The sequence below is a fragment of the Podarcis erhardii genome (genome assembly GCF_964252035.2).
Source record: "Podarcis erhardii genome assembly, chromosome: 3".
Classification (NCBI taxonomy): domain Eukaryota; kingdom Metazoa; phylum Chordata; class Lepidosauria; order Squamata; family Lacertidae; genus Podarcis; species Podarcis erhardii.
Window position 1 is genome coordinate 123857690 of NC_138507.1, and position 27658 is coordinate 123885347.

Sequence of the window (27658 nt, forward strand, 5' to 3'; positions counted from 1 at the left end):
GGCCTTTGACCATTTTGGTTGCCCTCCTCTGGACACGTTCCAGTTTGTCAGTGTCCTTCTTGAACTGTGGTGCCCAGAACTGGACACAGTACTCCAGGTGAGGTCTGACCAGAGCAGAATACAGTGGCACTATTACTTCCCTTGATCTAGATGCAATACTCCTATTGATGCAGCCCAGAATTGCATTGGTTTTTTAGCTGCCGCGTCACACTGTTGGCTCATGTCAAGTTTGTGGTCAACCAAGACTCCTAGATCCTTTTCACATGTACTGCTCTCAAGCCAGGTGTCACCCAACTTGATAGAAGTTTATGAAACTATGCCTGGAGAAAGTGGTTAGAGAGTTACAGATAGGTAGCCGTGTTGGTCTGCCATAGTCAAAACAAAATAAAAAAAATTCCTTCCAGTAGCACCTTAAAGACCAACTAAGTCAGTTCTTGGTATGAGCTTTCGTGTGCATGCACACTTCTTCAGATACCTGAAGAAGTGTGCATGCACACGAAATCTGAAGAAGTGTGCATGCACACGAAAGCTCATACCAAGAACTAACTTAGTTGGTCTTTAAGGTGCTACTGGAAGGAATTTTTTTATTTTGTTTTGGTTAGAGAGTGTTCCTCCCTTTCTCATGAGACTCGGATTCATGGACATCCAGTGATGCTGAAAGCTGGGAAGTTCAGGACAGATAAAGTAAACCTTCACACAGTGTAGTAAACCTGTGGAACTCTTTCCCACAGGAGGCAGCGGTGCCACCAGCTTGGATGGCTTTAAAAGAGGATTAGACAAACTCATGGAGGTGGGGAGGGCTATCGTTGGCTACTAGCCAGGATGGCTCTTCTCTGCCTCCACAGTGAACAGAGGCTCAATTGTTCTGAACACCAGTTGCTCAAAACCACAGGAGGGGTGTTGGCTCTTGTACTTCACGGCCTAGGACCCTTGTACCTAGGGGACCGCCTCTCTCGGTCTGCCCCGCGGAGGACCTTAAGGTCCATAAATAGCAACACCCTAGTGGTCCCGGGCCCTAAGGAAGTTAGATTAGCCTCAACCAGAGCCAGGGCCTTCTCAACACTGGCCCCGGCCTAGTGGAACGCTGTGTCTCACGAGACCAGGGCCCTGCAGGATCTGATTTCTTTCCTCAGGGCCTGTAAGACAGAGTTGTTCCGCCTGGCCTTTGGCTTGGAAGCAACTTGATCCCCTCCCCCTCTTTCCTTTCTCCTCCTGTGATGGAACTCCCATTTGGGGACTTCCCTGGCTTTTTTCTGGCCCATGTAGGACCAGTTTGTATAGTTAGCCTTGATGTTTTCATCCCCAAAAAAGTTTTTGATTGGAGTTTCCACTGAAATAAGGCTGTATTTTAATGTTTTAATGTTGCATTTTAATCTTGTTTTTAGGTTGCATTTCAATCAATCGTTTTTATATCGGGTGTTAGCCGCCCTGAGCCCGATCTTGGCTGGGGAGGGTGGGGTATAAATAAAATTTATTATTATCATTATTATTATTATTACTCAATTCCTGCCTGCAGGTTTCCCTTTGGGGTTTCTGGTTGGCTACTGTGAGGATGCTGGACTACCTGTGCTGGTGGTCTGATCCTGCAAACTCTTCTTATGTTTTTATATGTTTCTGGTGCTCCAAAAGCTGTGCCATCCCTTTGCACAGACAGCAGCTGGGCAGCCTCCGCAGGAGAAAGGCCTCCAGATGTTCCTTCCTGGCAGAGAGGCAGCAGCACACCTGTTGGCCCAAGGGGGGGTGGGGTGGGGGCAGGCTGCACTGAGAGCCACTGTGGCCACAGCTGGTTCTTTTCCAGTTGTCAGGCAGATGGTCCACCGAATGATCGCGTTGGTTGCTAGTTCATCTCTGTCTTGAATTTTAGCTACAGTGGTGCCTCGCAAGACGAAAATAATCCGTTCCGCGAGTCTCTTCGTCTAGCGGTTTTTTCGTCTTGCGAAGCACGGCTATTAGCAGCTTAGCAGATTAGCGCTATTAGCGGCTTAGCGGCTTAGAAAAAGGGGGGGAGGGAAAAAACTCGCAAGACTCGCAAGACGTTTCCGTCTTGCAAAGCAAGCCAATAGGGAAATTCGTCTTGCGAAGCGCCTCGAAAAACGGAAAACCCTTTCATCTAGCGGGTTTTTCGTCTTGCGAGGCATTCGTCTTGCGGGGCACCACTGTACTATTTTTTTTATTTTAAAAAAACTTGTATCCTGCTCTTCATCTTATGACCCATTTAAAGGACCTACACCTGTGAGTTTGTGTGCTAATACCCTCCAGCAGCACAATCTAAGCATACTGGGTGGCACAAAGTTTGGAAATGGGTCGCAGAGAAAAGGAGGAAGGTGGATGTTCCTGGTAAGTAATTGTGTCCAACTTCATATTAAAAAACACGCACATCCTTAAGCACTGGGTGCTGGTCAAACAATATACAAAGGGTATGTTATACAGTCATACCAGTACTTAGTTTGGTGTTTATATCTTGGTGAGATCCTTGGTAGGGGCTTCAGCACCATTAACTGGTCAGTTTCCCCACCTGTGAAGCTTCAGTCTTCCTGCTTAGTGGTTCTCCGGTCTTCCTGTTTTCCTCCTTTACACGCCAGGCAAACTCTTGAGTCCAGGGTTCAGTGTTTCCCTGCAAAAACCGACGGGATCCCAGGTTCCTGGAGCAAAGGAGGAAACAGCAGCTTCTCTTCTTTGTTATTTGTAGGTATTTGGTGTCGTCAGCCGAGGCTGAGGAAACACAGGCTTCTGAATTTGGGCCTTGCCAGGTGAGTAAAGGAGGAACTGGCACTTTCAGTGGAAAGGGAGGCTGCATTCTGACCGCTTGCAGTGGTGCTGCTGCTGTGTTTTGGCATTCATCTGCAAGTTTATAGCAATGTTAAAATATTTAGAACTAGCAGGAAAGGCCTGTCCGTTGAGAACAAGGGTCCACCTGCCTCCAGACTTTAAAACTGACTATTTTGCTATGTAAACCAGACTGAAAGCACTTGAAGGTCTTGGGTGTTTGTGTCAGAGAGTGGCGTGTTCGGCAGGGAAGCTTGGCTTTCCTAAGTGTGTCTGAGCCAAGGCTTGGGAGAGTCTGTTCTTACCAGTTCCAGTAGAACACCCAGAACATAATGAACAGGTGAGTCCCTCCCATTTGCACAGCTGAAGTTGGTGAGGCTGCCTCTCAGCCCCACTCTGGTGCTATAACTGGGAATTGCAATGGATTTTGGTGCAGATCTGATGTTCAGGGAGAGTGTTGCACGCTGCTTAAATGAGTGGCAGGCACAACAGAGCAGATGATTGGCTTGGGAGACGGCTGTTTCGTAGTGCCAGTCCTTCAGTCATAGAATGCCTTGATAAATCTAATAAAGAACAGGGCTTGTGCCTTGCAACCCAGCTTTCGGGAGCACGTGTATGTTCTTACTTGCTTTGGGTCGTGAATAAACTGAAGTCTCCATAAGACAAGTTTTCCATAAAGTCCTGCCCTGAAGGGGTCAAGTGCAGGTGACCCTGGGGCCTCCGCTGAAAAGACCCTGTATCTCTTGCATGCCAACCTGGCTGGTGCCACTGCATAGCAGCAGCTGAACTTTCTGGCTGTATCGTGACCTGACAGAGGACCCCGGGCTCTTCTTAGGAGAACACCTGTTTTCTTTGCGGGGGGGGGGGGGTGAGTGGAAGGACGTAGCAGCTGAGCTGAGTATTTTGTGCCTTGCGGGGAGGAAGGCTGGCCATGGTTAGCTTAGCAGTTACCCTAATGTGGTTCCACCATCGTTATTCATATACATACAAAACAGGAAGCGCTTTCAGATCATATCAACAACAGACTTCCTTATATGTACAAAAATAAAGTTTCGTGACAGCAATGAGACTGACACTTAAAGCGGAGACAAGCTTCGCGTTTGTGGGTCCAGCCAATCCGGAGCCCCTATGAGGCGTGTGGGGTGCTGAAAGCCAGCCCTGGTCGGAGCTCTTTTTCTGTGAGAACGAAGAGAAGGAGTCTTGTTTTCTCTGTATGCAACAGCCATGTCCCGAGAGAAGCTTTCTGAAATTCCGTTGCGAGGTAAGGCTGAGTGGCCCTGCCTTGCAGGAAAGCCTGGTGACGGTTTCCACTGCATGTGACCAGCTGCTTACGTGGCTGTCCACGGAGGGAGGGAGGAGGGAAGGGCAGAGCAAGGAGCCTCCCTGTGTGTGCTGCCTCCTCCAAGCAGAACAGCTTCAAGGCTTAGGGCTCAGCAAAACTCGTGGCTGCCAGCTATCACTGCAGAGGTCCTGCCCTGCTTTCTGCGCAGCTTCACCCTAACTCAGCCAAGCATGGGGGGCATTCTGTGGGGCAGGGAATCATCATAATGTCAGAAGAGCCCTGCTGGATCGGACTAGGGGCCTGTCTGGTCCAGCATCCTGTTCTCACAGTGGCCAACCAGAAGTCTCTAGGAGCAGCACTCTTCCCTCCTGCGGTCTCCAGCACCACTTCCGACAGGAAGTGAATTGCTGGCATGGACCCAGGTGTGTCTGCAGTTGGGCTGACTTTGAGAAAGCCACCCAATCACTCTTGTGTCATGAAGAATGAATTCTGCTTGGGAAATGTGGAAGCTCTGGAACTCGGGGGTTTCACTCTGAAGCAAGTTGGCATTTTGTAAGTTGCGCCAGCAGAAATGCTTCCTGTTCATTCTGCCGGCTGCAGGGGGGTGAGCGCTGCTGTGTCCTGTTTCAGTGGCCACAGCTGCAGAACCACCAAGAGTCGGCAGCCGCGGGCTTGCAAAACGCTGCCCCCGGAATGACTCTGCTCTGCCTCCACTGTCTGAGGCAGCTATGCTTCTGAATCCCAGTGGCTGGAAAACACAGATGGGGAGAGGGCTCTGGTGCGCAGCTCCTGTTTGGGGGTTTCCCTTTGCCGCTGTGAGAGCAGGAGGCTGGACTAGGTGGGCCATTGGCCAGAAAACATTCTGCTTTATGGGAGCTCAAACATTCTGAGTCATCAGCAGTTGCGACCCCATAGGAGAATAAAGTTTATGAGAATTGAGAATCCCATTAGCTGTGAGTTGGAGGAATTGTGGTGTCCAAGCCTGAAAACCTGTTCAGAGTTAGTCATGGAATGAAAATTACAGAAGCTGTACTGTACTCAGTGACTGGCTGCAGTTTAACATGGGGTTGAGGCATTGGCCCTTCTGAGGCCCTTCTTTGTGTGCCGCCTCCTCGAGAGGTCCGGAGGGTGGCAACATGAGAACCGGGCCTTCTTTGCAGTGGCTCCCTGTCTGTGGAATTCTCTCCCCAGGGAAGTCCACCTGGCACCTTCATTATACACCTTCAGGCGCTAGGCAAAAACGTTCCTTTTTGAACCAAGTCTTTTGTTGATCTGATTGGCATCCTTTGCCCTTTTAAAATGAGGCTCTTTTGGGAGGGGTGTTCTTGGGTTGTTGTTTTTATTCTGATTATATATATTGTGGTTTTTATGTTGATCTTTTCTGTGAACCGCCCTGAGACCTCTGGATATAGGGCAGTATATAAATTCAAGAAACAACAATAATAATAATAATAATGATGATGATGATGATGATGATGATGATGATGGCCTGGGCTTCTGAACAAGAGCAAATTATACTATAAGCTACTCTTAATGGTGGGCAAAGGCCAATGAGGATAAAGGTCTTAGCAAGCACTTGGGGCCTTATTTCATAGGGGAAACATAATAAAAATGCAGCAGTATGACAGAAGTCATAGCAAATGTCTTACATGGAAGAAGACTGGACTTCTTGAAAGGGCACCCAGGGTTGGCTTGGGCAACTCTGCTCCTTTGGCCGGACTTCACAGAGGACCAGGGTGGGCACGTCAAGCATGGGTCACTCAGCCCCAGACGCTGGCCCCCTTAAGCGTCTCTCTTCAGCATCTTCCTGGGCAAGCATAGCCCACCGATATATTAGCAGAATGTTACAGCACACTTATATATTCAACCTTTCTTAATTTTCATCATATATTGAAGACCAGAGGGTTGTGATAAAATTAAAAACCATGCCGTTGAATGTAATTGCACTTAGACAGATAGAATAAATATATTTAAGGAAACTAATAATGAGGTTTGGCAGAACTATTTAAAAGTACTCCAAGTACCAGAGAAGAGAGATTGCTGCCTTTAACGCTTTCCTATATTTATCCCAGACTGTTATCACAGTTTTGTAGTGCCAGGAGTGCAGTGCTAGATTCCCGCTGCATGTTGCAGGTGGGAGCCTGTCTGGAAATGGGAGCTGGCAGACCCCTGGGATCCTCGCTGCCAGACCCTCCAAATGGAGCAGGTAAAGCTGCCTGTGAGCAGTCAAGAGATGCTGAAACAGATCTTCCCAAATAATATTTTCCTCTGCTAAACCAATTCTGTCACTTCCTGTGACAGGCATCACTCGTGGCTTTGTTGACAGCACCAGCCCTGGAAGCCAGCTGCCTCTTCACCAAGCGGGGGGGGGGGGGTGAATGCATGTTGTTCTTCCAGGATGCTTCTGGTTCATGTTCATATCTGCAAATCTTGCTCAGCAAAGATTTTGGGAAGATAAGTTTGATGAATAAGTTCCGTAGGCCTTCGGTCACCCAGATGCAACTGTGTCGTGTCTGTTTTTATTATATTGAGTCATGGGGTGTCCCATTGACTTCAGAGTCTGACTTTCCCAGATGAGCTTGTTTAAAACAACAGGACTCCTGAAAAATCCTAGGTATGTTTTTAAACCCACTGGTGAAGTGTTGGTGTATTTAGAGCAGTTTAACTGGGTCTGTCTACAGACAGTAATAACGTGTTCCATTCTCCCTGTTTATGTCATTTTATCCACCATTCTTTTACCACAGCCTGCTGGAGAAAATTGGTGTCAGTATTGGGACCTGTGGGACGTGGGTGGCGCTGTAGGTTAAACCACAGAGCCTAGGGCTTGCCGATCAGAATGTCGGCGGTTCGAATCCCCGTGACGGGGTGAGCGCCCGTTGCTCGGTCCCTGCTCCTGCCAACCTAGCAGTTCCAAAGCACGTCAAAGTGCAAGTAGATAAATAGGTACCGCTCTGGCGGGAAGGTAAACGGCATTTCCGTGCGCTGCTCTGGTTCGCCAGAAGCGGCTTAGTCATGCTGGCCACATGAACCAGAAGCTGTACGCCGGCTCCCTTGGCCAATAAAGCGAGATGAGCGCCGCAACCCCAGAGTCGGCCATGACTGGACCTAAAGGGGATCCCTTTACCTTTACCTTTAAACGATCTAGAGTTAGGCGTGAGTAATGAAGTGGCCAAGTTTGTTGGTACCAGATTATTTAGGAAGGGTAAAAGGATCGCTCCAGACTGGGTTAATGGGCAATGAAATGAATTGGATTTGCCAGTGTAAACAAGTGCAAAATGATGCACATTTGGGGCAGAAAGTCTTAATTTCACTTATATGCTCATGGGGTCTGAAATGACGGTGACTGACCATGAATGAGATTTTTGGGTCATCGTGGGGAGTGTGTGGTGGCTGTGAAAAAGGCAGATTCCATGCCAAGGATCATTAGAAAAGGAATTGAAAATAAAACTGCCATTACTATAATGCCATTAAACAAATCTATGGTGCAGCCACATTTGAAATAGCATATTTCAGGGACGTCCAACTTCCAAGAGACTGCGATCTACTCACATGATTAAAATCTGGCAGTGATCTACCCCTTTTTTTGGGGGGGGGGGTTTTCAGATCAAAGTTGTTGAGCTTCTTTAGGGAGGTACATCCCGGTTTTTTTGGGTGGGGTTCAGGTCTAATAAATGAAAAAAGGCGCTCAGCGATAGAACGCTTAGGAGACAGTCAGCATCGCTGCAGAAACTCTGTCTTCCATTCTAGCGATCTAGAGGATGGGGGGAGGTGGGGGGGCCGGATGGAGGAGCCAGCGATCTACCACAATCTACCAAAACCTCCCGGGGATCGTCCAGTTGATCCCGATCTACCTGTTGGACATCCCTGGCATATATAATTCTCGTCGCCTCAACTCAGCAAGGATACTGTAGAGTTGGAAAAGGTTCAGGAAGAAGGTTCATTGTAAGAACATTAAGAATTAGTCCCTGAGTTTCCTTGTTTTTCCTCTTCCTTCTTTATCTCCTCTTCCTTTTGTGTTACCTGTTTTAGGCAGGTAAGCCTGCAGGCAGAAGCTGTCTTCCTTTTTTCTGGTTTTATGTAAGCCACTTTGGGGTCTTTGGGCCTTGAAAAGTGGATGCAGATGCTCCAGATAAATAAAAGCAGCAGAATGAGTGATAGGTTATTTTCCTAAAAAAAAAACAACAACCCAAAAAAACCCCAGACATGGGGACGTGTCAGTTTATTTCAGCCACTGGGGAATTTTCCCAGCAAAGGGAGGGCATTTTAGCTTTGGAGACCTCTGACAATACACCAGCTTGAATTCAGAACTGGAAATGGTCAGCTCAAAGCTCAGCTTCCCAGTGGTGGTTTAGAAATTGTTCACAAGGCTTGTTGCTGCCTTTGTTCCTCACTGGGGAATTTATCATCACGGCGGTTGCCATGTGTGCCACAGGTTGAGACAGCTTTCTTCTGTGGCAGCAGCAGGGCTCCAACAACGTATGAACTGCTAATGCAAACATACAGAAACAGAAGCACTATACCTTAGAAAGTCTTCTGCAGCCTCTCTCGTGCTCGTCCTTGCCAAAAGCGTGGGGCAAGGGTCTCACCGCAGACTGGGAATGAAGGCGGAGAGGCGGAAGGGGAGCCTGTTGTGACAAGGATGTGGTCTGAATGCCGCCCTGCCAAGTCCAAGCCCAGCTCTGTCCGCTGGGGGCACCCAGCGAATGCGCACAGGGGGCTTCAGGAAGACGGGTGGAGGCATGATCTTGTGGGGCAAAAGGCCTTGCCTCGGAGAAGGGCATGCGCTGCCACCAAATACTCTGAGCTCTCGCCACCCTCGTTGCTCTTTGCTCTGGTACTCGAGGGGCAAAGCACATGGGTGACATGCTCTGCGCCAGGGTTAGGCAGCCTTACATCCTCCAGGGGTTGTGGAACTGTGTCTCCCATCATCCTTGACCCTTGGCCTTGCTGGCTGGGGCCGGCAAGAGTTGGGAGTCAAAAGCATTGGGAGGGCAGCCCCTTGGCCATCCCTGTTCTTTGTGCTGAAATTCGGCACATGAAATTACGTGGGAGAAACTCCGTGAAGTACAACATGAGACCTCCGGGTATAGGGCAGTATATAAATTCAATAAGTAATAATAATAAGTTCTCAGTAAATATCCACTTGTCTGTGTTGTTAAGGTGCAGCTCTGTTTGTTTACATCACAGGAAAATTCTCCATTTAGATCGCAGGAATTTTATATGGTGTTCTGTGGATATTATTCTTCTTCTTATGCTATTTATTTACTGACATTAGGCTCTTGTGCTAGTGGACAGATGATTTGCGATGTTGCGCAACAGAGGAGTCCAGCCCAATGGCTGCGCTAGCAGAAACTCGCTACGTAGCAGGTCACGCCTTCCGTCATGCCGCGAAGTGAACTAGCGACTTGCTTGTGCATCTTCTTGCAAAGTGAAGTATTCTGCTTTCAGAAAACATTTCCCCAGTGGAACGACCAGACCGCCAAGTGACTTAGCACTACATTGGATACAACCCATTTTGATGGTTTCATGAATAGCTGCACGTACTGTTCACTTGCTGTCCTGTGATCCACTTCAGGAAAGGGCCATATAAAAAGATGGCAATAATTCTTGTGATTCTCTGGGGCAGGATATTCTTGGCCATGTGTCGGGGGGTGGGCGGAGCAGATGGCCTTTTCCTGGCCTTTTGCAGAAGGAGACTTCAGCGTTCGAAACTCCCATTGTTCTAGGCCCGTTTTGCAACAGGGAATTTCATTAATGCAAGCAGTTTCTGAGCTCTGGGCACTGTACTGTGCTTTAGATTTCAGATTAAAACTGCCACTCCTGGAAGAAAAAGAGGACCTTTTTCTGCCTCCCCACTGGAGAAGGGACCCTCATAAGAATATTGGGGTGGGCAGGGGAAATATGGCTTTGGTTTCTGCAGTCTTCAGATGAAGACTAGACCATGTGAAAAATGAACATAAGATTTTAGCAGCAGTTCATTCATTTTCAGCTTTGTACTCTTGTTATAAAAAAGCACGCCAAGACACTCGGTTGCAGCGCCCGTCACCTCGGTTTAAGGTGCCCTTTTGCTCTTTCCTATCTCAGTTTCTAACACTGGGCGCCTTGCACTTGTCCTGGGCTGCTGGCTTAACTTCCCTGCGCTGTTTTTCTCTTCCTTTCTCTAGCGTCGGCCAGGCTCCTGCAAGTGGCCTCTCCCCAGCCGGGCTGCCCCTCTCCTTCCATTCCACCAGGTAAAGTCATCTCATCATCTCAGAAGCTCAGCAAAAAGGCGCTCAAGCAGGTGAGTGGAGAAGCGAGGGGCAGGGTTAAAATGGTCCCTGAAATATTCCTCCTGCTTCTGCGTTTCAGGGGCACGGACCTGCCCTTTGCCTTGAGGCCCAAAAGCCTGGTGTGCCTTCCCTCTGCAAGCTCTGAGTCAGGGAGCCAAAGCCCTTTGGTACAGGGCAAGTGAATAGAGAAAGGTTTCTCTCTGTCTCTCGTAACGCTAGAAGTCATGGACACCCAGTTGGAAAACTAAGGGCAGATAAGTACTTCTGCGGATCAGACATAGTTAAACAATGGGACTCGATCCCACAGGAGGCAGTGGTGACCACCAGTCGGGGTGATTTTGACAGTGGGTTAGCCAAATTCATGAAGGAGGGACCTACCAAGGGCTGCCAGCCATGATGGCCATGTTCTGGTTCCACGGCTGGAGGCATTGTTGCTTCTGAATGCCAGTTGCTGGAAACCGCAGGAGGACAGAGGGGCTGTGGCTTCCCCTGGATATCAGGCAGGATGGGCCACCAACCTGATCCAGCAGGCCTATTCTTGCATTCAAGAACAATGTAAAACAGTTGTTAGAGAATTGAGGGGCATCCCCCCAGCAAAACAGCAGAAAAACTACAGCCTCTTCAGGCTCCCCCCAGAGGCCTCCCTGGAAAGCCTGGGTGCAGTGCTGGAATGAACTTAGAGATGGGGCCAGCCAGGCTTCATTGGGGAGGGCGTTCCCACATCTGTGTGCCACAGCTAAGAAGGCCCTGCTGCCTCCTCTTTTCTGCCTCCTCCTCCCTCTCCTCGTAGGCTCTGAAGCAGAAGCAGCGGAAGCAGCAGCAATGCCGAGGAGCCAGCGTGCAGCCCGTCTCCTCCAACCACCACCTCCTCCAGCAACACGCAAAGGCCGCCAGCCCCTCCGTCCCTCCAAAGCCTGGTATGAGACCCCAACACTTCGCTTGCCCCTTGCCTCTTACAGGCACAACAGCCAGCCTGAAGCGGCATCCAGCAGTCCGTTGTTGTTTCTTACTGTTGTCAGACCAGAAGTGGCCTGTAGGAATGACCGCTGGGTGTGGAGCACACGTCCGCCCGCGGGCAGTCTCAGCTGTCCGCACATGTGACCTTGGGGTGCAGAGCACACTCCCCCCCCCACAGACAAAGCCACAGCTGTCTGAGCATCATGCCCTCTATCTAACCCTTGCTCTCTTAGTAGTCTGCCTGTGACCTTTGTCTCCTTTGTCATACATGGTTCAAGGGGAAAATGACATGGTGGAAACAGGTGCCAAAATAACTTTGTACTACCCCACTATCTTGGGATTGGAAGATGTATAAAGGTCACAGTCCAAAATGTATCTGACTGGTTTTGCATATTGTGCCAATAAAAGGAGCTTCTGCAGAGCTAGCCGGCAGCTTGCTCCTGCGCAGCTCGCCTGCATTACCAACTCCTGCCTCATGTCCTTCACTTCAGTGACCCTCAGCAGAGAAAGGTCATCCCAAGCCCCTCTGGTTGAAATACTTTTTTCTAGCTGTACAGGCAATTCCCTGTTTGCATGGGGGTTACGTTCCGGGTCAGCCCGCTCCGCCCCCTTCTGGGTCTGAAGGCGGCACACATGTCAGCAGCTGCATGTGCCTTGGTCACACACGAAAGGGTCATTCCCTGCAGAGCCCGTGACTTCCTGCCTGCTGCCAGGCAGGGGCTCAGCTGCAGGGCTGCTTCCTATCTTCTTGCTCCCCAGGAGCAACTCCTTTTGGGATGGTTCCCACTGGAAGATCCATGCAGGGAAGTTGTTAGCTGGGGGTGGATGTGTGTGTAAACTGCTTAGAGGTTTTGCTGCAACCAAGCAGTATACAGTGGTACCTCTGGTTGTGAACGGGATCCGTTCCGGAGCCCCGTTCCCAACATGAGCAGAAACGCAACCCGCATCTGTGCGGGTCGCAATTCGCCGCTTCTGCACATGTGCGTGATGTCATTTTGAGCGTATGTGCAAGCGGCGAAACCTGGAAGTAACCCTTTCTGGTACTTCCGGGTCGCCGCAGGACACAACCTGAAAAGACGTAACCTGAACCCAACATAACAAGAGGTATGACTGTATAGATTTTGTTAAATAAATAAGTTTGGCTGTGTAGCCCATGGCTAGCTCTCCAGCTCCTCCTTCCCCAATGTGAGCAACCTGGGGTTGCATTCAGTCTGCTGTATCTGCCGCTGGTCCTGCTTCTTTGCTGTATCACTCAGGATTAGGCCCCATTAGGAGAGTTCAGGTGGATGCCCTGTAGAGACAGGAGGCTCCCATGAATTATGAAGGTGTGGTGCTGATTAAGGTATTTTAATTGTTAAGGCCAGTTTGTGATGTTTTTCGTAGTTGATTTTGGACCAGTTTGCGTAACCTGGATTGGAGATGGTTGGCAGTTTGAAAACTGAAACAAATATCACTTGATACTGATCTTAATTCTTTTTTAAAAAAACAAAAGAATTTTTATCAAATATTTTATTGGTTTACAAAAGTACGTGCATTTTTCCTTTTTTCTTAGGTTGTAAAGTCTTTTCTATAGATCAGTTACAATTGATATGAGACATTAATGTTGTGTTCAGTGTAAGGTCGGGGAAGAAGAGAGGAGGGGTGCTGTGGTGAAACTTGTATTCTTTTATATAGTGTCCACGTGGGGTTTTGTGTCAGCATCAACTGGGCCACTTCTCTTTCTATTCACTATTGCATTTCCTTGGTAGTGAGAGGGATGGGGGGGGCACGGTTGGTTGTCTGTAGCAGCTGCATCTGTGAGGGGGGATTGTTGGGTCAAGCATGCTGTCGGTGGTTTCTTGTTGTTGTCTTGTTGGGCTGTGTGTGTGACCAAGGGGACCCACACCAGGTTGGAGGCGTCCTCTTTGTCCCTGGGTCAGTTTCAGTCTGTTGGTCAACTTTCCTAGTAAGCCTGATTCCCATACGATTTGCTCCCAGTGGTGCAAGTTCACTCCTGACAGGTCTCTCCAAGGTCCGGCTGTGAATGGATCTTAATTCTGATGCGTTTTCTCTTTCCCTCTGCAGCTTGGGAAGGAAAGCAATCTGATGGACACTCAAGCAGCTCCCAGAACTCTACATCCAGCTCGTCTCCCTCCGTTAAAACAGAGCCTTCCCTGCCAGTTCTGGGGAAGAAGCCCTTCCAGAGATCGGAGAGGCTTCATGCAAGTAAGACGAGACGATACGATAATCTTTATTGTCATTGTCCCATACAGAACAATGAAATTGGGGGGGGGGGGGGGAGAGAAATATCTACATTGGACATTCAAAGCCAACAAGCCTGTTATCCCAGCTATCCCCCTAAAAACTCTGATACCCCATTTTAAAAATACAATATACTCCCATAGAGACTACCTTACACTGCGTTTAAAACCAAAATCGCATTTGGATAGAAACTGTTTCTCAGGCGGCTAGTCCTAGTCTTAATAACCCTGTACCTTCTTCCAGCCACTGTTGCTGCTTCCTTTTTTTAATGAAAAGGCCTTTCCTTGTCAGAGGCCAGTGATGAGGTTTTGGGGAGGGGGCTTCAGGGGGCTCCCAGCTTTGAGAACACAGGCTTGATGAGCGAGAAGTTGGGGGGAGGAGGTTGACCAGTGTGTCACCCCACAAAATATCTTCTGCCTGTCCCCCTCTGGACCACACCCCACATACTCAGAGGGGCAGATACCACAGTCATTCCATTTTTGTGCTGGGCAGGCTCATGTGGGTATTTCACGTTGTCGTGGTCCGGTTTACGGGCAATCGAAGTCCCGGCAGGGGACATCAGGACCGGGGGCAAGATGGCGGGGTGGGAGCAGGGAGGGGGGTCCAGAAACCAGGAGTCAGGAAGCCAGGAGTCCGAAGCTCAGAGAGCCGGGAGTCAAAAAGCCTAGGGTCCGAGGGTCAGGAAGCAAGGAGTCACAAAGTCAAGGCTCTGAGGATCAGGAAGCAAGAATAAACAAAGTCAAGGGTCTGAGGATCAAGAAGCAACGAGTCAAAGAGCCAAACGCAGCAAGGCAGGGAATGTGTTGCTGTGGCAAAGAGCCGAAGGGAAATGCTGACCTTATATCCCTTCCCAGCTCTTGCCACCAGGTGCAGTGAGTTACCAATTGGCCTCACCTGTGTGGCCGCGCCTTGCCTCTTCAGAACAAACTTAGGAAGGCCCCAGTCCTGCAAAGCCCTACTGGTCACAGGGCCTGGCTCCTGCACGCACTTCTGACACACGTGCTCTGAAGGTGCAGAGTCTGCTCTACTGAAGGTGGAGAACAGACCCGGGTTAGCTCCTGAGTGTTGGACAAGGAAGAGGAGCAAACCCTCCTACCTCCTGATGGTGGCAGCCTGGCATTGCCAGGAAGAGGTCCTGCCAGAGGACACTGAGCCTTGAGGGGTCTTCCGAGCCCAGGCTTCGGGCTGCTGCTCTGCCCCCCGTCAAGCCCTGCTGTGGGGCTGGCTTTCCCCTTCTGGGCTGAGGAGCTGCGTTCTGGCCTGCTGCTGCTCCCCTCCTCGCAGGTGACCAGGGCCCTCTGTGCCTCTTTGCCCAGGGCAGCTGAAGAGGACGAAATGTGCCGAAATCGATGTGGAAACGCCTGACTCCATCCTGGTGAACACCAACCTGAGGGCGCTGATCAACAAACACACCTTCTCCGTGCTGCCGGCCGACTGTCAGCAGAGACTGCTCCTGCTGCTCCCCGAGGTGGACAGGCAGGTAGGCCTTGTGGACTCACAGAGCTGGGAGGGCTCCCCAGTGGCCATCTAGTCCAGCCCCCTGCAATTCAGGAATCCTACCTAAAGCATCCCCAACGGGTGGCATCCCTGTGGAGCTTTGGTGGTGGGGCAGCAGGGCATGGGGCAGTGTGCGTGGTCTGCATGGTTCAGGAGGTTGAGTTACCCTGGACAGACTTGTGGTCCCGAACCTGGTTCTGTTTGCTCGGAAGATCAGCCGAGCAAACAGCCGCTTGGTTTGCACAAGCTGCAGCTTGTGTTCTGGGGCATCAGCAGGAGTTGAGCTGCTCTGCGGCTTCTCTGCTCAGTCAGAGCTGCGTGCGGAAAAACAGGAACCCCAAAAGGACCCAGACCCCACCCCCTTGCAGCTCCTGCCGCTGCAGCACTGATATTTTTGGAACGGAGAATTAAAGACACCGGTTTTGCCACATGTTGACCTGCCTGCCTGGTGCTGTGTGCCCCTCCCCCTGGTGTTTTTCATTCATCTATCATCTATCTATCTATCATCTATCTATCTATCTATCTATCTATCTATCTATCTATCTATCTATCGTATTTTTCCATGTATAAGACTAGATTTTTCCCTAAAAAATAATGTCAAAAGTTAGGGAGCGTCTTATACACGTATACTTCTCCCCCCATTTTCTTAAATCTGAGTCCCCCAAAATAGGGGGTGTCTTATACATGGGGGCGTCTTATAGACGGAAAAATACGGTGTGTGTGTTTTATTAAATTTTCTGTTTTACAATTTAGAACGCTCATTTAAACATCCTTAAAATACCAATGACATCCCTTCTTCTCTTTCCGTGGTTCATTTTGCATATCATAAATCCGTGCATATTTTACAAAAATTCAGTATTCCATTATTACATCCATCAAAACTTACTTACGCTGTTGAATTTATCTTAGTGCTGCCAATGTTTTCAGGTGTACACAGTTTCCCCCCATATATTCAATAAACATTTTCTAATCTTCTCTAAATACATGTTCTTCTTATTCTGTATGTTACATCTGCAAGCTGCGCATATTCTGTCAGCTTAAGTTGCCATTCTTCTTTAGCTGGGACCTTGCTCATTTTCCATTTTTGGGCTAACGAAACACAGGCCGCAGTAGTAGCATACATAAATAACCTTTTTAAAAAGATTATCCCCCCCAAAAGGACTCTCTTGTGTTTTTTTGTAAAGTACTTTTAAACATTTTTTTCAATTCATTATGGATTATTTCCCAATACAGTGGACTCTCGGGTTTCGTACCTCTCTGGATACGTAATCTTCGGGTTGCGAAAGCTGCAAACCCGGAAGTATTTTTCTGGGCTTTGCCATATGTGCAGAAGTGATCTGTGCGTCGCGCGCATGCGTAGAAGCGCTCTATCGTGCCGTGCGCAGAATCGGTACCTCTGGTTATGGATTTTTCAGAGTGTGCACGGACCCTTGGAATGAATTAAATCCATATCCAGAGGGTCCACTGTACTCTTTTACCCTTTCATGGCCCAGTATACCTGAAGGAGCGTCTCCACCCCCATTGTTCCGCCCGGACACCAGGGTCCAGCTCTGAGGGCCTTCTGGCGGTTCCCTCATTGCAAGAAGCCAAGTTACAGGGAACCAGGCAGAGGGCCTTCTCGGTGGTGGCGCCCACCCTGTGGAACGCCCTCCCATCAGATGTCAAAGACATAAACAACTACCTGACATTTAGAAGACATCTGAAGGCAGCCCTGTTCAGGGAAGTTTTTAATGTGTGACATTTTAATGTATTTTTAATCCTTGTGGGAAGCCACCCAGAGTGGCTGGGGAAACCCAGCCAGATGGGCGGGGTACAAATAATAAATTATTATTATTATTTTTACAGGTCCACTTCCCCTGGTGTTTTTCTTAGTTCTAACCTTCCAATTCTGCCTGAAAAACACAGTGCTCCCTTCTTCCCTTCAGGAAAAGCATCTTTGCATTTATGTGGCCTTCCTAAAGTCTCTTCCGAAATGAGCAGGTTCCAAGCAGGTGGTCGTGGGAGGGGGCTGCAGGGGGGTTTGGGGACAGGCAGGGAAGAAGCGTGCCTGGAGCCCCCCAGACCCAGAGTCCCTGCTCTCTAATCCTGAGGCCGGTTTCTCTCTCCCTGCCTAGACGCTGCTTTGCCAACCTCCCTTCTCTGCTGGGAGACCTGGCAGAGGCGTGTCAGGTCCTTGGCACCCTATTATTCTTCCTTCTCTCTTTCTCAGGTGGGACTGGATGGCTTGCTGAAGCTTAGCAGCTCTGCCCTGAACAATGAGTTCTTCACCTCCGCTGCCCAAGGATGGAAGGAGCGGCTATCAGAAGGTGAGGCCGCTGAGCCGTAAGTGAATCAGAGCAGCAGCAGAAGGGGAAGCATTTTGGGGTTCAGAGAGGGACGTTGCACCGGCTGCTTTGGAGAAGGCTGCTTTGGACCAATAATAATAATAATAATAATAATAATAATAATAATAGTAATAATAGTAATAATCTGGCTGAGTTTCCCCAGCCACTCTGGGCAGCTCCCAACAGAATATTAAAAACATAATAAAACATCAAACATTAAAAACCTCCCTAAACAGGGCTGCCTTCAGATGTCTTCTAAAAGTCAGATAGCTGTTTATTTCCTTGACATCTGGGCAGGGGCAACCACCGAGAAGGCCCTCTGCCTGGTTCCCTGTAAATTGGCGTCTCTTTATTTTTTATTTTTTGGGGAGCGAACTGCCAAAAGGCCCTTGGAGCTGGACCTCAGGGTCCGGGCAGAACGATGGGGGTGGAGACACTCCTTCAGGTATACAAGACCAAGGCCGTTTAGGGAAGCCTTTAAAGGTTAGCACCAACACTTTGAATTGTGCTCGGAAACATACTGGGAAACTTTGCAGGAGATCTTAGAGTCTTTACCAGGCCCCGGTGACGCAGGTGGTTCCAATAGATTGCGAACCACCTGAAAGAGTCTCCTGCTGCTGTTTTCTGCCGATGCTGAACCCTTCCTCCCCTTGCCTTGCGCGTGTGGCAGGAGAATTCACTCCGGAGATCCAGCTGAGGCTTCGTCAGGAGCTGGAGAAAGAGAAGAAGGTGGAGTTGTGGAAGGAGCGCTTCTTTGAGAGCTACTACGGCCAGAGGTGAGAGGGCATTGCCCTGCGATGCGATGCGCTCCCTCTTCCCTCATGCTTAGCTCTTCAGGGATTCTGGGCTGGGTGTGTGTGTGTGTGTGTGTGTGTGTGAGAGAGAGAGAGAGAGAGAGAGAGAGCATGCTCTGCCCATCACTCAGAAGCAAAGCCTCTCCCTCTCCCTCCATGGCAGTGTCTGAAAGGGCAGCAGAAAGAGAATGAAATCAGTGAGAGAAGCAAGGAGCTTCTCTTTTTTTTCTTCTGAAAACGGTGCCCTTTTATTTATTTATTTAATAGTTTTAAAAATTCATTTTAACTTTTAACATTTGTTATCATACATAAATCATAATCGTTTTACAAATAGAATTCTCAGAATCCCTGAACTCCCCCCCTGGTTTCCCCAGATATTCTTTTCAAACTGCATCGTATCATATTCTCCATATTTTCCTAAATCTCAATTTTTATCATAGTTCTCGCTTCATTGCAAGTGTTTTTAAAATGCTGCCAATGTTTTCAATTGTTTACAGTGTTCTTTCAAGTACCGTATTTTTCGCCCATAAGGCGCACCTAGGTTTTTTTGGGGGGGGGGGAATAAAGGGGGGGAATTATTTTTTTTTCCCCCAGGCGCGGGGCTGGGGTGGGGGAAGCCCGAGCTTGCCCTGACCCCAGCCCCCAGAACAGGCAACTCTCCGCAAGCCGTGGGAGCCCGGCGTCGGGCTCCCGCGCCTTGCGGAGAGCTGCGCGAAGCCAGCATTTGCCCCATAGGACGCACACACATTTCCCCTTCATTTTTGGAGGGGGAAAAGTGCATCCTATAGGGCGAAAAATATGGTAACTTTATTCCCCATTCTTTATTAAATTTATTGTCCTCTTGCTCTCTGATTTTTCCTGGTTGTTTTCAGCAATTCGGCACAGTCCATCATCTTTATCAGCCTAGAAGCAAGGAGTTTCTCCCTCGATGTTTCTGGTCAAGTGTGGGGCAGGGCAGGCCTCTCCTGTCATGGGCAGCTGGCTGCCTACCAGGCTTGGGCAATGGACAGTGGTGCCCCGCAAGACGAATGCCTCGCAAGACGGAAAACCCACTAGACGAAAGGGTTTTCCGTTTTGGAGGTGCTTCGCAAAACGAATTTCCCTATTGGCTTGCTTCGCAAAATGAAAATGTCTTGTGAGTTCCCCTTTTTCTAAGCCGCTAAGCCGCTTATCAGCTGATCCGATAAGCCGCTAAACCGCTAATACCGCTAATCCGCTAAGCCGTCAATGGGCTTGCTTCGCAAGACGAAAAAACCGCTAGACGAAGAGACTCGCGGAACGGATTAATTTCGTCTTGTGAGGCACCACTGTATCGCCCTTCCAAATGCCAGTGGTGTGAGATTCTACTCCGCCATCTCCCTGTCAGAGTAGAAGTAGTAGTAGTTGTAGTAGTAGTAGTAGTAGTAGTAGTAATAAATAATTTATTATTTATACCCCGCCCATCTGGCTGGGTTTCCCCAGCCACTCTGGGCGGCTTCCAACAAAACACTAAAATACAAGAACCTATTAAACATTAAAAGCTTCCCTAAACAGGGCTGCCTTCAGATGTCTTCTAAAATTCTGGTAGTTGTTCTTCTCTTTGACATCTGGTGGGAGGGCGTTCCACAGGGCGGGCGCCACCTACACAGGGCTGCCTTCCGATGTCTTCTAAACGTCAGATAGTTGTTTATGTCTTTGACATCTGATGGGAGGGCGTTCCACAGGGTGCGTGCCACCACCGAGAAGGCACTCTGCCTGGCTCCCTGTAACTTGGCTTCTCGCAGTGAGGGAACCGCCAGAAGGCCCTCGGAGCTGGACCTCAGTGTCCGGGCAGAACGATGGGGGAGGAGATGCTCCTTTAGGTGTACAGGACTGAGGCCGTTTCGGCCTTTTAAGGTCAGCACCAACAGTTTGAATTGTAACTGGGATTCAGGTTGTTCCCTCCCCCTCCTCACATCCAGCTAGCCATCTTACATTTGTCTCCCAAAACTAGGCCCCTCTGGGACTGTGTGGTTTTGAGTACAAGGGGGAGCTGACCCCTGCTGTGGGGTGCTGTGGGGATAGAGCCCCCCAGGGCGTCTCACTGGTGCCTCTCCTTTCTCTCCCTGCCTCTCCTTCCAGCTCTGGGCTGAGTCTCGAAGAGTCGGCGCAGCTGACCTCCACTGCCCCACCTGCTGCTCAGGAGGACCAGTCGCAGGCCGAGAACCCAGCCACACAGCCTCCACAATTCATGCCGGTCTCCTTGGCCACGCCTTGCAAAGAAGAGGCTGCTCCCGTGGCAACTCCAAAGGCGCAGGATGCCCTGGTGGTGCCACCGCTGCCAGGAGCCGCCAGCAAAGAGGCGACGGAGGAGGAGAAGCCGCCACGGGCTTCCACGCCACCGGAGGAGCTTGTGAAGTCGCCTTCATCCTCCAGCAACACGCCCATCAGCCAGGCTCCCCGCAGGCCTTCCAGGGGGGCAGAGGAAGAGGCTCTGGCTGGGCGAGAAGAGGAGGCAGGAGAAGCCAAGGGGCCCCACCTGCCCGGCCCAGAGTCCCTTCCGGGGAAGGGAAACGCAAGCAAACCAAAGATCCCAAGCAGCACCGCCATTGCTGCCGCTTGTGCCGCCTCCATCGCCAGCCCAGAAGGAGAGTCTCGGGCGACGCTTGCCAAGGATGCCCTTCCTGCCAGCGCAGAACAGATGGACACCGGAGCGCAGGCTCTGAAGAGGAAGCCCGGGCCCCCTGAGGAGGCGGCCTTGTCCACACCAGAGAAGCGGGCCCACGTTGAGGAGAAGTGCCCCCCCAGGCCACCCTTTCAGAGCCCGCCGCAGCCCTTTCCCATCGCTCCTGTTCCCAAGGTCCCCCCACTCCGGGTAAGAGCGCTCTCTGCCTCGTGTTGGTTATGGGCTCGGGGGGGGGGCTGCGTCTGCCTGGGCTGCTCTCCTCCTCCATGACGAGAGAGAACTGCGCACCCTCTTGAGCTCCCGGGAGGAAAAGGTGGGGTGCAGATACAGGAAGCCAACAAAGACCCCTAAGAGCAGGGGGGTGGGGAGGGGCGGGCGCAGGCTGGGCACGTCTCGACTCTTAGGAAGTTGGCTGGCAGCTGCAGGGTCTGCTTGCATATCACCCCAAGCTTAACCTTGGCAAATCCATTTAAGGAAGACTCTCATGAGGCCACAGAGAGTTTGGAACCAGCCTGGTTGCCAGCACTGGCTTCAGGGGGCCAGAGGAGGAGGGACCTGCTACCCATCATGACAGGCACCATAAAGTGTCACCCAGCGGTAGGGAAACCTTGTTGGCTTTAGGGCCAGGTCCTTAAAAGGATCTGCCTCATGGCCCCAAGTGGGCAGGTGGGTGGGGTGTCCACCTGTCATTCACCTGACATCATAAATGATGTCAGGGGTTTTTTTTGTTTTGTCCGTTGACGTCCCAAAGTTGGGATGTCAAAGCACATAGAAACCATAGAATTGTAGAGTTGGAAGGCACCCTGAGGATCATCTAGTCCTAGATAGCGGGCTGCTGCTATGAACAAGCATTTCCCCCCCTTCTTTCAGCAGCTGCTTTGCTGCAGACCCCCTCTGAGTAGCGCCTGGCTGTCTGCTGCATGCATTGAAAACACAGCAAAGCTGAGCAAGTTTGGGTGTGCGAGATCTTCCTTCAGGGCGCTCTCTTGCGCACCCAAAACACCCAGGGCTGCCCTCTCTTATCAGCTGGTTGTTGGATGTTGTGACCAAACCCTGCCCTTTCCTGTGGACATCAGGTGTGGGGGGTGTGAGTTGCCAAAAAAGTGGCCAAATGCGGAAGTTGAGCAGGCCAAGAATGGCCCATGAGCTGGAGGTTGAAGTCTCACGTGGGATCTTGCCTGCTGGAGCTCATTGACAGCAATGCTCTCGCTTCTCGGGAAACAAATCCTTTCTTGGCCTGGGGACTGGCCAGCTCAGAGGTGCCACTTTGCCGGGAATCCTCCCGCCAGCTCACCTGCCTTTCTTCTCTCTTCCAGATCCCCGTCTCCAGGATCCAGGGTTCTCCCTCGCCATTTCCTGCCGCCAGCCAGGTCTCTCCCAGGCCCGGCTTCCCAGTCACCATCACCAGTCCCAGGAGGACGGGGGCCAGGACTCTGGCGGATATCAAAGCCCGCGCCAGGATGGCCAGGGCCCAGCGGGCAGCAGCCGCCGCGGCCGCTGCCGCCTCCGGCGCTGCTCCTCCTGCGTCCTTTGTGGGAGCCATCCCGGGCCCCGGCCCAGGCGGGGGGACAGGAGAGGAGCGGAGCAGCGTCGCACCAGGGAGGCCTCATGGAGCTGCGCTGGACCTGGCAGGCCCTGGAGGCGGGGGAGGTCCACGAAGGACCCCTGGCCCAGGAGCCCCCTCCGCCTGCCCCCCAGCGGCACCCCCCGCGGCGCCCCAGCCAGCACCCTCTGTCAGTCCTGCAAGAGCACAGCTACAGCCGGCTCCCCCAGGAGTGGGCCCCGGGGCGGAGACCCCGCCAGCCCCCCAGGCAGAGATAGGCAGCGCCAGCCACTCGCACTTGGCCACCTCTGCCGGCCGGGGGGTGCCTTCGGGCTCAATCGCCAGGCCGCCTGCAGGGATGGGTGGCCCTGGGAACGCCTCTCCCACAATCATCCTGATTTCTGGGGCGACCTGTGGTTCCGAAGGCCCCAGCCCAGCCAGTAAAAGTGGGGCTGAAGCGGCTCCGGCTGCCGGTGCCACGGCTCCAGGGGGGAAACCCCTCTCTTCAGCTCAGGCACCCCCTGGGCTCTTCCGGGCGCCCCCGCCTCCCGCCGTTCAGGCCGGCCCACTCCTACCGCCGGCTGCGACATCCCCTGCCGTTGCCCACAGCCTCAAAGGCCCCCCTGGCCCCTCGAGCGGGAGCGCCGTTGCCACCCCATTCCTCAAGGCCAGCTCCAGCATCCCAGCCAACAACCCCCTGGTGGCCCAGCTGCTGCAGGGGAAATCGGTGCCCATGGAGCAGATCTTGCCCAAGCCCCTGACCCGGGCCGGGGAGATGAAGACCCTCCCTCTCCCCGCGAAGGAAGGCAGAGAGCCGCCAGCAGCTCCTCTGCAGAGGGAAGCTGACGAGAGGCAGCCGCCTCCCCCAGCCGCCTCGCAGCTGAGCGGGAAGCCGGACTCCAGCCAGGGCAGGCAGCTGCTGCCTCCGCCACCCCACGGCCCTGCCCCCTGCTCCCCCTTCCCAGGACGGGACTTGTGGGGCATCAGTGCCGCCCCCTTCTCCAGCCAGGAAGCCCAGGAGCAGCACCTCCTCCAGGCCCTGATGCAGGCGGCACCCAGGCAGGGCCCCCTACCCCCTGCTGCCGCCGCCGCCCCTTCCTCACCCCCTCCCCAGCTCCCTCCCCTCCCCGCAGACTTCCCTGTGGAGAGCAGCAGCTCCCCCAGCCAGAGCTTCGTCCTGGGATTCGCCGGCAGGAGGACGTCCAAGCCTGCCATGTCAGGACACTATCTCCTGAACATCTCCACCTACGGGCGCTGCCCCGAGAACCTCCGGAGGAGCCTGGCAGTGCCCCCGGAGAGCCGTCTGTGCCCCGAGGGGCCCAAGATGGAGTTCAAGGAAGGAGAGGCGGCGGCCGTAAGTGGCGGGGAGGACGGGCAAGAGACGGACGACACGGAGGACGAAGAGGCGTTTGTTGCGGCGAAGGAGGAGCCCCTGCCTCACAAGGGGGCAGGAGGAGAGGGAGAGCCGGCGAGCCCCCCCAGAAGGAGCACCAAGAAGGGGGAGCTGGCAGAAGGCAGACCAGCCGAGGCAGCCACCCGCACGCTCTCTGCAGGCCCAGATTTTGCCCGGAGTGCCCTGGCAAGGGACTTCCTGCGGGCGGCCCAGGAGCAAGTGGCTCAGGCGGTGAGGGGGGAGAGGAAGCCCTGCAGCCTGGAGCTGCCTCCCTCAGCCGCACAGGCGGAGCCCCTCCCTCCCCGGCCCCCGCTTCTGCTCTCCCCCTCGCAGCAGCCCCCCCAACTCTTTGGGGGTCCGGTCGGGGCGCCGCTCCTCGGCTCGGGCTACAGCGGCACCATCAACGTCTCTGCGTCTCCCGACCTGCGCCAGGATGCCCTCTTGTCGGGGCTGTCGGACCCCGGGCGCATGGGGGACGTGGTCTCCTTCTCGGTGACGGTGACGACCATCCCCGCCGGGCAGCAGGGGCCCGCCGGCCGAGGCCACCCTCTCCCGGGCCAGGCCTTCTCGGAGGACGGCCGCTTGGACCTGCCCTCCAAGTGCTACTGCCGCTTGAAAGCCATGATCGTCTGCAAGGGCTGCGGGGCGTTCTGCCACGACGACTGCATCGGCCCCTCCAAACTCTGCGTCTCCTGCCTGGTGGTGCGGTAGCAGCTCCAGAGGGGCTGCTGGGGGGTGGCGCCCCCTTTGGGGAGCAGGAGGGGCGCCCTGCCGAACTGGGAGCCCTTTCCCCTGCCCCCCCCCAGCCCTCCAGCCATCCGCTCTGTTTCCTCCAGAGCGTCGGAAGCACCTTGGACAGACGGACGGAGAGCAGAAGCTCTTGGGACAAGTGTTTGCACTTCAGGAATCATGTAAATACGTTGCGTTGTGTGGTTTTTTTCTTTTTGTCTTAAAAAAGAAATGTTTCAAATTGCTTAAGATCAATCTGATTGATTTGAACTCCCGTGTTCGTCAAGCGTCTTTCCCCACGCCAGCAAAAGGCGGCTCTGTCCAGGTCCCTCACATGGCTAATCTGGGCTCTCCAGCGCGGCAGCCAGCCAGCCAGCCCCCTGGCGTGCCATTCTTCTCCTTGGTGGTAGAGGCCGGCACCCAGTTCTGGCTGGCTGCCCTCTTTCCTTATGGCGCTGTGTGCGCACTCATGCACAGTGCCCTAATGAACCCGGCAGTTGTGGGTCTTGTGCAGGCAGCTGGGCGCCCGGCTTCTCTGCAGGGTTTGGTCGCTCTGGATGCTATATTGTGGGGAAAGTCCCCTTGGGGCCCCATCCAGCTCAGCACTCTCTTCTCACAGCCCCCAACCAGAGGCCCATGAGATGGGAAGCTGCCTGCCATGCGTTGTCTCACCCCCCCCCCCCATAAGCCCCACACATGCGGAGTTTTGTATTTGAAGCAGAGTTCAGGGTTCTTCAGAAGAAAAGCTTCCTCTCTCTTTTCTCAAAGGCAAAGATACTGAATCAAGCCCCCCCGGTCCAGCTGCCCAGGTGTTTCCCCGTCATATTATGCCTTGGCAGCATTCTCCCTCGGGGCCCAGTCAGTTGCCACCTCCTGGTTTCAGGTGTTTGGCATTGAAGTAGAGTGCAGATCTGAGTCGTGGGGCTAGCGGGGGCTCCAGCTGGCAGCAGAGGTGGGTTGCAGGAGCCCGGGCAACCTGGCCCCACCTCTGCCTTTCCTCAGAATTGCTTTCTGCCAGGAGGGCTGGGGAGCAGAGCCCAGCCTGGGCCCCCTCCTCATCCTGCAGGGCTTGCAAGCTCATGGGAGCCCCTGGGGCCACGGCAGGGAGCGCCCTCTCTTACCCTTCCTTTTCGTTTTCTGCCCCGATGCAATATATTTGATATGACTGAAAATCGAATTAAGAGATTATAATTAATATATTTTAAGTAATATATATTTTAGTACCTCCGTATTATGAAAGGAGAATGGCAAAGGACTTGTGAAGCAGACACACAAGGTGTTTGTGTCTGTGCGCGCGCGGTTTTGAACATGTCTCTCCCTCCCACAGAGGAACTGAAAGCGCCTGTGTTGATTGCAATAAAGATGGTGGTCAGGGAGAAATGCAACGTGGCTCCTCAGAAGGCCTTTCACTTCCCCTTGGCCAAGAGACATGCTGAGATACCTGAGGGAGTGCAAAACTTTCATCTGCTGTTGCCTTTTTAAAAGAGACTTAAATTGGAACTGAGACTATGTATAGAGACGTCAGGTTGACACCATTTAAAAAGTCATATTTTTTCACAAATAATATAGAAAGAAAAGAATATTTTACTTAAGAGTTTTAAGTATTTGAAATAAATATAGGTATGTAAATATTCTGTATGTACTTCATATATTCTTTTATTTTACATTTTATTGTAAACAAATGGATATTAAAATCTTGGAACTGTTTTGATGCTTGCCTCCGACTTCTGGGAAGCGAATTGTGAATCCTGAAGAGAAAGAAGTTTTGCTTTGTGTTCTCTTTCCCCATTTCCCCTTTCATTCCCGGGACGGTAGGTGTTGGGTGTTTAGAGCATCCTTGAAGTTCACAACCCTTTGGGGGAGGATAATCGGAGGAAGAGTGGCGTCCCCAAAGGCCCACCAGAGTTGGGAATGCCTGTGTCAAGGCCAACATCTTGGCAGCAGCAGTTTGCACCACACAGAGCGTGTTTCTGTTGCGATGCGCCCAAGGGAACGGGGGCAATTGGCAGGCCCCCGGCTGGCTCCAGCCCACCGGCCCGTTGCTGGTCGAACTCCAGTCCTCGGTTCTGCATCAAAACTGCAACTTAGAGCTTCAGAAGCTGAGCACGCAAGCCAGCAGAGATAACAAACTCTTTGCGACGGAAGGGTGGACAGAGGCATATGTAAAGCATGTTTACAAGCAGTTTATTCAGCGTAGATCAGGACAAAGAAAATATGTCTGCTCTCCTTCATGTCCAAGAGCTAGAAGCAGCATAAGGCAAAAGCTATACACAGACGGAAGTTCCCAGCAAGCTGTGCTGGAATGTAAACAGACATGTGACATACAGCAGCTCCACACATCTGTTTAGGTGGAACGGAACATCATCAATATCCTAACAGTTTCTAGATGCTCTCTACATGGGGGAGTGAGGGAGGGACTGGCGGCGAACAGTGTGGCAGAATCTAGCGATCTAGTTCTCGACAAGGCATTGGAGAGAGGTTTGAATGGGACAGCAGGTTTTGAAAAAGCAGGCGGGTTTGCTGGCGAAGGCTGAGGAGGCAGCCGGCCGCAGCAAGGCAAAGGCTTGAGAGCCGGGTTTCCCAAACTTTGTTCTCCAGCCGTGGTTGGACTACAACTCCCATCATCCTTGGCCTTGGTCCTGCTAGCTGGGGATGATGGGTGTTGTAGTCCAACAACAGCTGGAGACCCAAGTTTGGGAGACAAAGAAGTAGAGAACATGTTGTGGGTGGTGGTGTCATATCGACTAGGAGCGTGATGGAGCCAATTTGTAGATTTAACTTGAGAGTGGGGATGGAGAATGGTTTGGGAGCTGCTTCCGCCAGCTTTCCTGAGCTAAAATGCAGTGGTTTCCCAATCACCTTGAAGCTCCACCCAGCTCTCCTAATTCCAAGGCCTCTTGGTCTGCCTGCACAGGGACAAGTCTCCAGTGTCCTTGGGGTCTTTGCTCTCTCTCCAGCCCTCGCAGTCAAGGAAGGCTCCCAGGTGGGAGAACATTTTTGCCTGCCCTCCAAAAGCGTCTCAAGCAAAAACTGCTGGTATTGCACAGAGGCAGTGGCTCTTGGGGGGGGGGTGTGCAAGAACATGCTTGGGACATTGACCCACCTTGATCTTTCCTGTGACCCAAATCAAAGTTCTTGTTGTAAAGGTGGTCTTGGAACACATTTGAATACGTTCTGAGAGCCCAGTCTCATCAATGCCGCTGCCCGGAAGTTGTCCTG

At 52.1% G+C, this 27658-nt stretch overlaps 1 protein-coding gene across 2 annotated transcripts in view; it reads left to right on the forward strand.

The window, feature by feature from the left end:
- The window catches only part of ASXL2 (ASXL transcriptional regulator 2), a 33246-nt gene extending 7102 nt beyond the window's left edge, over window positions 1-26144 (forward strand). The window contains exons 1-9 of one of the 2 annotated variants that reach the window (XM_081854511.1): window positions 3197-4027; window positions 10213-10328; window positions 11108-11234; window positions 13339-13479; window positions 14832-14995; window positions 17222-17318; window positions 18007-18112; window positions 20231-20963; window positions 22091-26144. In XM_081854511.1, coding sequence (XP_081710637.1) covers window positions 3991-4027; window positions 10213-10328; window positions 11108-11234; window positions 13339-13479; window positions 14832-14995; window positions 17222-17318; window positions 18007-18112; window positions 20231-20963; window positions 22091-24421 — 3852 coding nt within the window. In that variant the 5' untranslated portion in view covers window positions 3197-3990 and the 3' untranslated portion in view covers window positions 24422-26144. Of the gene's footprint in view, window positions 1-3196; window positions 4028-10212; window positions 10329-11107; window positions 11235-13338; window positions 13480-14831; window positions 14996-17221; window positions 17319-18006; window positions 18113-20230; window positions 20964-22090 lie in introns of those variants that run through there. The other variant, XM_081854510.1, reaches the window with a different exon arrangement.
- The last annotated feature ends 1514 nt before the right edge of the window (window positions 26145-27658 follow it).